At 33.3% G+C, this 8444-nt stretch overlaps 1 protein-coding gene across 1 annotated transcript; it reads left to right on the top strand.

Annotated features, from left to right (window-relative positions):
- The first annotated feature begins 5367 nt into the window (after positions 1-5367).
- Positions 5368-6712, top strand: LOC142182320 (uncharacterized). The gene is made up of 4 exons (XM_075256563.1): positions 5368-5568; positions 5696-5828; positions 5898-6182; positions 6333-6712. Exons 1-4 carry the CDS (start codon positions 5368-5370, stop codon positions 6710-6712), a joined length of 999 nt encoding a protein of 332 aa, XP_075112664.1.
- The last annotated feature ends 1732 nt before the right edge of the window (positions 6713-8444 follow it).

Below are 8444 nucleotides of genomic sequence, written 5' to 3'. Positions count from 1 at the left end.
TTAGTACTACCATTTAACGAATAGAATGAAGAATAGAGTGTTAGTACTAAAAAACTATAGACCATATAAAATAAGAAAGCAATAAATATAGAGGGTACGAAGAAATTGAATATGCAATTATTGTTATCAACCTGTATTCGAAAATAATTTCTGCAAAAAATAACACAAAAAAAGAAGCAGAAAGGTAAAAAAGAAGGGAAAATGACGTTGTATAACCACTCTTAAAATAATAGGCAAAAAAAATAAAAAATTGAATATATATATTCATTTTGTATACTATATACAAAAACTATACTTCATACACTTTTCGGCTAACGAATGTAAATAATTTCTTGTGCAACCTATAACTGATAATACTCCAAAAAAAGTAAGGTAAGGCTGAAGGGAAGAGTTTTTATTTTTATTTTAAAAGAGAGTTGAAAAAGGCTTATGATGTTTGAGCCTAAAATGGATCTTAAAAACAAATTAATGAAAATAGCACGGGCTTGCCAGTTTTCCAACTGGCAATCGAAAAATAGTTAGCGTTCGCAAAGTCACTGAAAACTAATAGTTATTTTAGCTGAACTACGAAAAGTTCCAGTATAACATGTTGGATTAGCTCCTGCGTATAAACTTCCAGCATATTATGTTGGAACTCCAGCTTTAGAGATGGCAATGGGGTAGTACAGGTGCGGGGCGGGGGCAATTTTGATTTTATGCAGGGCGGGGTGGATTTGATCTTATGCGGAGCGGGACAGAGAGGGTGTAGGTTAAAACTGATTTTTTTCAAAATCTAATGTGGGGCGGGGTGGTTGAGGATTTCGTTGTGGGTTTAGTATTAACATTTGACGAGTAGAATGAAGAATAGAGTGTTAGTACTAAAAAAACTATAGACCATATAAACTAATAAAAATAATAAATATGGAATGGTTAGAGAATGTGACTATGCAATTACTGTTATCAACTTGTATTCGAAAATAATTTCTGCAAAAAATAACACAAAGCAGAAGCAGAAAAGTAAAAAAGAAGGAAAATGACGTTGTATAACCACTCTTAAAATAATAGGCAAAAAAATAATATATATATATATATATATATATATATATATATATATATATATATATATATATATAGTATGCTATATAGAAAAACTATACTTTATACACTTTTTCGGCTAACGAATGTAAATAATTTCTTGTGCGAGCTATAAGTGATAATACTCCAAAAAAAGTAAGGTAACGTTGAAGGGAAGAGTTTTTAGTTTTATTTTAAAAGAGAGTTGAAAAAGGTTTCTGATGTTTGAGCCTAAAATGGATCTTAAAAACAAATTAGTGAAACTAGCACGGGCCTGCCAGTTTTCTAACTGGCAATCAAAAAATAGTCAGCATTTGCAAAGTCATTGAAAACTAATAATTATTTTAGCTGAACCACGAAAAGTTCCAGCACAATATGTTGGATTAGCTCCTGTGTATAGATATCCAGCATATTATGTTGGAACTCCAACACTAGAGATGGCAATAGGGTAGTACGGGTGCGGGGCGGGGGCGATTTTGATTTTATGCGGGGCGGGATGGGTTTGATCTTATGTGGAGCGGTACGGGGCGGGTGTAGGTCAAAACTGATTTTTTCAAAATCTAATGTGGGGCGGGGTGGTGACGGATTTCGTTGTGGGTTTAGTACTACCATTTAACGAGTAGAATGAAGAATAGAGTGTTAGTACTAAAAAAAACTATAGACCATATAAAATAAGAAAGTAATAAATATAGAGTGGACGAAGAATTTGAATATGCAATTACTGTTATCAACCTGTATTCGAAAATAATTTCTGCAAAAAATAACACAATATAGAAGCAGAAAAGTAAAAAAAAAAAGGAAAAATGACGTTGTATAACTACTCTTAAAATAATAGGCAAAAAAAATAAAAAATTGAATATATATACATTTTGTATGCTATATACAAAAACTATACTTTATACACTTTTTGGGCTAACGAATGTAAATAATTTCTTGCGCGAGCTATAAGTGATAATACTCCAAAAAAAGTAAGGTAACGCTGAAGGGAAGAGTTTTTATTTTTATTTTAAAAGAGAGTTGAAAAAGGCTTCTGATGTTTGAGCCTAAAATGGATCTTAAAAACAAATTAGTGAAAATAGCACGGGCCTGCCAGTTTTCTAACTGGCAATCGAAAAATAGTCAGCATTTGCAAAGCCATTGAAAACTAGTCATTATTTTAGCTGAACCACGAAATGTTACAGCATAATATACTGGATTAGCTCCTGCGTATAAACTTCCAGCATATTATGTTGGAATTCCAGCACTAGAGATAGCAATTGGGTAGTACGGGTGCGGGGCAGGGGCGATTTTGATTTTATGCGGGGCGAGGTGGGTTTGATCTTATGTGGAGCGGGTGTAGGTTGAAACTAATTTTTTTCAAAATCTAATATGGGGTGGGGTCGTTACGAATTTTGTTGTGGGTTTAGTACTAACATTTAACGAGCAGAATGAAGAATAGAGTGTTAGTACTAAAAAAACTATAGACCATATAAAATAAGAAAAGAAATAAATATTGAGTGGTCGGAGAATTTGACTATGCAATTACTATTATCAACCTGTATTCGAAAATAATTTCTACAAAAAATAACACAAAACAGAAGCAGAAACAGAATAAATAAAAGTTTCGAGCCCAATAGAAAATTGTGTTTCTTTAAGAAATTTAATCTCCTCATTGTTGCTTTAGGTTATTGGATTAATCCCTCTCAAGATAGAACAGAACAACTATTCTGTAATATCGGTAATAAAAATTACAGAACTTCGTCGAACTCAACAAACGACATTAAACCACACGTATGCTTACGTTTTGCTTTAAAAAATTAGTGCAGAAAAGCAGAAGAGAGGAGGGAGAGTATGCAGATTTTCGGCATTGAAAAATGAGGCTACTCCTATGTATTTATAGCCAACAAATAGGTGCTAAGATACATGTTTGTTTGAAATAGTGTATATTCGCTAGAATTAAAATGTTAGTCTTAAATAACGGAAAACGGAAAATGAATTCGGTCCAAAAAATTATTAATCAATCATATCAATTGACAAAAGCCGAGTCGAGCGAGCAAGCTAGTGACGACGACATGAAGCACCACTTCTTCTCAACTCTTTAAGAGCTAGAAGATGTGCTTCTCTATATAAGCACAAAGATTTTCTTTCTATTTTTCGACGAAGGACAAAGTGCATTAGTAAAGAAAACACTTCAAACTTTTTGTTTCCCTCTAAATCTTTTCCCTCCATTTTTCATTCACACATCTTATCTAATTAGATAAAAAAATCAAAAATTCCCCACATGAACGGGGAATGGCTATTTGAAAATATGCATGCATGAAAAAACTGTGTGATTTACAAGTAAGGATTAATCGCATCTGGATAAGTAGGTTTCCCTTTGAACTTTCCATAGTAAACTTATGACGGATATACTCGGTCAAGGGATATATTTGATATCTTTGAACCGTCGAACTTTGGTGTATACCTAGACAGCCACAAGTCACACAATTAATCCTTTAACCGCCTTTGGTTCTCATTGTTGTGTTCGTTTCAAGCATGAACACCGCTTGGTTCACAAGTGCGTAGAGAACTGGCCTGACAGAATTCTCCTTGAAGCGGCTTATATTTCACACTTATATAGGTGATTCCTAAATGTGTTATTCCATAGATACACTATTTGATATTAGAAATCATTAAAAAGGTCTTAACGTTTTTATCGTACTGAACATTGTCTCATCACGAGAATAGACCAAAGTTTTATTTGACAATGTTGAACCACTACTAATGACTTTGTTTGATCTCCTTGAACCTAAATCTTGGAATCTCCAGTATTCTAGGTAGAGTTACCGCCACAGTGACTTGTCCTCGGCCATTGTCCGATTCCCTTTGATGATTTATTAACAGCCTCTCTATTTAGGCCTTTTGTAAATGGATCCAACACATTATCTTTTGACTTTACGTAGTCAATTGTGATAATTTTACTAGAGAGTAGTTGTCTAACAGTATTATGTATTCTTCGTATGTGACGAGATTGTTTATCATATATAATGCTTCTAGCCCTTCCTATTGTCACTTCACTATCTCAATGTATGCATATATGAGCCATTGGTTTTGGCCAAAATGAAATATCTTCCAAGAAATTTTGGAGCTATTCAGCTTCTTCTCCAGCCTTATCTAAGGCTATAAACTCAGACTCCATTGTAGAGCGAGTAATGCATGTCTGTTTGGATGATTTTTCAAGAAACTGCTCATTCACCAATGGTAAAAACATATCCACTTGTGGACTTTGTTTCTGATGATTCAGTAATCTAATTTGCATCACTATATCCTTCAATTACCGCAAGATACTTACTGTAGTGCAAAGCATAATCTTGGATATGTATTAGATAGATAAGCAAATCTTCTAGCTCTTGAAGAGTTGAGAAGAAGTGGTGCCTCGTGCCGTCGTCGCTCGCTCGGCTTCGGCTTCGGCTTCGGATTCAGATTTAGTCAATTGATATGATTGATTGATAATTTTTTGGACCAAATTAATTTCCCATTTCAGTTATTTAATTTCTTTTCTTATACTTTTCGCGGAATTTTTAATTTAAAATTTGCGGTTCCCAACGGTCAAATTCGCGAATAACAGAATTTTAATTCTGGCGAACATATACCATTTTAAAAGAGCAGGTATCTTGGCACCTATTGAAACCCAAATCGTTGGCCTCATTTTTCAATACTAAAAATCTGCATACTCTCCCTCCTCTCTTCTGCATTCCTGTACTGTTTTTTCAAAGCAAAATATAAGCATAAGTGTGGTTTACTGTCGTTTTATTAAGTTCGATGAAATTCTGTAATTTTTATTACCGGTATTACAGAATAGTTATTCCGTTCTATTCTGGGAGGGATTAAGGCAACAGTGAGCGGATTAAATTCCCTAAGGAAACATAGTTTTTTGTTGGGCTCGAAACTTTTATTTATTTTGTTTATATTCTATTTCTGCTTTTGTTTTGGTTTAATTTTTGTAGAAATTATTTTCAAATACATGTTGATAACAAGCTTACGGAATTTAATTTTATATTTTGTGTTCATCTTTCTTTCTACTTTGGGAGAATAAAATCCTAGCAATTTTCTACTTCCCTTTTGGAGATTAAAATCTTCGAATTTTTCTACTCCAGTTTGAGATTAAGTGTTTGTGACTTTCTACTCAATCCGAGATTAAAATCCTTTTCATTTTCTACTTGGTTGTTTGTATTCGGTTTGAAGATATAAAAACTTCATCGACTTACTAATTCTGGTTGTGTCAATTTTTTTTACAAAAAAATAACAATAAGTACGGAATAACATAATGGTTTTGTTGGGACTACTACTGCTGCAATGACTATTGAGTCTTCAAGTTTCACAATGCCTGCACGGGTGATGGCACCGACAAAAAAGCCCGAAAAGTTTTTCGGCGTAGACTTTAAGTGTTGGCAGCAGAAAATATTCTTCTACATGACCACACTTAGTTTGCAGGGCTTTATTAGCAAGGACGTTCCAGTTTTGGGAGAAGAAACTCCTGAAAATGAGCGATTTCTGGTCACAGAAGCATGAAAGTACTTCTTATGCAAAAATTATATTTTAAGTTTCTTGGAAGATGGCTTGTAAAATGTTTATATTGTCATGAAAACATCAAAAAAGTTGTGGAATTCTCTTGAAAAAAAAGTACAAGACTGAAGATGATGGACTTAAGAAGTTTGTGGTCGACAAATTTCTGGATTTCAAAATGGTTGACGGAAAATCTGTCATAACGCAAGTCCAAGAATTGCAAGTTATTGTTCATGACCTCCTTGCTGAAGGTATAAACCGAGGTAATATTTTTATTCAAGATATTGATTATTTTACTAATTATAAATTTATTATTAAAGGTATGGTCATAAATGAAGTGTTTCAAGTTGTTGCATTTATTGAAAAGTTGTCTCGGCTATGGAAGGACTTTAAGAATTACTTAAAACATAAGCGCAATGAGATGATTCTTGAAGACCTTATGGTTCGTCTACGGATTGAAGAGGACAACAAGGCTACTGAAAAGAAGCTCCGTGGTAACTTAACAATAATGGGAGAAAATATTGTTGAGGAAGCGTCTACCAGCAACAAAAAGAGAAAGAAACTGTCTGGTCCAAAGAATTACCCTAGCAAGATGAAGTTCAAAGGTAATTGCCACAACTGTGGAAAGGTTGGACATAAGGTTGTGGAATGTTGTGAACCGAAGAAGGACAAGAAGAAGAGTCAAGCAAATATGGTTGGAAAGAATGATGAAATGGATGACTTATGAGTCATGCTATCTGAATGCATCTTGGTAGGAAATCACAAGGAGTGGTGGATTGATTCTGGAGCCACTCGCTATGTTTGTGCTAAAAAGGAGTTATTTGCCTCTTATGTTCCCGCAGGGCCCGACGAGGCTATCGTTATGGGAAACTCCACAACAACAAACATTGAAGGAGTTGGAATATATCTTAAGATGACTTCGGGCAAAGTTGTGACTCTAAACAATGTTCTCTATGTTCTTGAAATTCACAAGAATTTGGTTTCTATTGGACTTCTTATCAAGAATGGATTGAAGTGTGTGTTTCTTTCTGAAAAAGTTGTAATAAGTAAGAATGATGTGTATGTAGGAAAATGTTACTTAACTGAGGGCATTTTCAAGTTAAATATAATAGTTATTGATTTCAATAAAGTTTAAGTTTCTTCTTACTTACTTGAGTTAAATAATTTATGGCATGTACGTTTATGTCACGTCAACTTCAAAACTATACAAAAATGGTTAACTTGGAAGTATTGCCTAAATATGAATACGATAATTTGAAGTGTCAAATATGTGTGGAATCTAAGTATGTTAAACATCCTTATAAATCAGTTGAAAGGAATTCAAATCCTTTAGACTTAATTCACACAGATATTTGTGACATGAAGTCAATATCATCTCGCAGTGGGAAAATGTATTTCATAACTTTTATTGAAGACAATACTAGATGTTGTTATATTTACTTATTTAAATTAAAGATGAACAATTGAGGCATTCAAACAATATAAAAATAAAGTTGAAACACAACTAAATAAAAGGCAAAATATATAAAGAGAGACCTAAAGTTGGCCCTAGATATCTATCTCATACTCTAACTTACTATGCACTTTATGTTTGGTTTTATTGTATCAAAGTAAACACACATCTCTGACATGGCAACTCGAGTGAGATACAAATGCTGGGCAGAACGTTAGGTGAAATTTTTCTTGATTGTAACAGTTAAAAAACTACAAAATTACTATTATACCCTTAATAAATTTCTTTTATATTTATCCCAATTCTCAAATTCCTAAACCTAAATCCCCATTCTTCCCCGACTCTTTCCTACTTTTATCTTCCCGCTTTCTCTATTACGAAGCATTATCAAAAATGGAAAGCACCTTGTATTATCATTGTGGTAAAAGGGCAGAATTGATGATTTCGTGGTCATAATATAACCTAGGTCGTAGGTATCTTGGATGCCAATATGGTCGAGTAAGTAATTTTTAGAGTTATTTTTTGTGCCTATTTTGTTCCTTCAAAATTGGTTGGCCAAGACTCCATTTTTATGGACTTTTCTTACTATTTTATAGGAAGGGTGTAAGTATTTTAAGGGGTTTGAAGATGAATTTTCTGAACAAGATAGGATTGTAATTTGGGAATTTTTGAAGAGGATCAAAAAATACGACGAAGAAAAGGAAAAGATGAGGAGAAAGTACAAAATGTTGCTGGTCATTGTGATACTCGTTTGGATTGTTAGAGAGTTTCTTATGTAATATTTGCTATGTATATTGAAATTTAGTTGGTTGAAGGAGGTCTTTTGTGTATTGGCAGTTATGTAAAACAGTAGCTCATTTGAATGCTGTAATGTAAGAAACTTAGATGAATACAAGTTGAACCACTTTTGGACTAATATTTTAGCTAAATTTTGACATGACAATGTTCTCTCCAACCGCAGCTACAAGACACAAATACAAACTGTACAATAAGCTCTACCAAGACAAATACAATCTGTAGAATAAACTACAAATTTCATTGCTCAAACCAAGGCAATAGTCACAAAATAAAATGCCAAACATACATCTGAAACATTGCTTTAATAGCAAATAACTAAAACTGTAGTTTTAGATTCATGAAAACCAAATTAGACAAAACACTTGAACAAACTACATAAAGTGAAAACTTCTCTAATGAGTCTTTTTCTTCTTCATTTGCATCTCTTTTTGTTGTTGAAGTTGGTTTCTAGTAATAGCAGTTTTTCTCTTTCATTTCAATCTAGGTAGCTTGAATCCAAGATCAATATTGGTAGGTATGCATTCTTTAATTGTCTCCCACTAGAGATGACTCTTTCACTTAGTGTTTCGGGCTGTAAATTTAGAGTGATATCTATTAGGAAATCTGTTAATAACTT

Source organism: Nicotiana tabacum, chromosome 6 (assembly GCF_000715075.1).
Source record: "Nicotiana tabacum cultivar K326 chromosome 6, ASM71507v2, whole genome shotgun sequence".
In the NCBI taxonomy this organism is placed as follows: domain Eukaryota; kingdom Viridiplantae; phylum Streptophyta; class Magnoliopsida; order Solanales; family Solanaceae; genus Nicotiana; species Nicotiana tabacum.
The sequence above is the reverse complement of the archived record's forward strand: the minus strand, read 5'-3'. Positions and strand labels throughout refer to the sequence as shown.

Coding starts and splice junctions, on each gene's coding strand:
- LOC142182320 (XM_075256563.1), top strand. CDS start 5,368: ATGACTATTGAGTCTTCAAGTTTCACAATGCCTGCACGGGTGATGGCA. Junction 5,569..5,695: donor CTGAAAATGAGCGATTTCTG/GTCACAGAAGCA, acceptor TTGAAAAAAAAG/TACAAGACTGAAGATGATGG. Junction 6,183..6,332: donor TAGCAAGATGAAGTTCAAAG/GTAATTGCCACA, acceptor GCATCTTGGTAG/GAAATCACAAGGAGTGGTGG.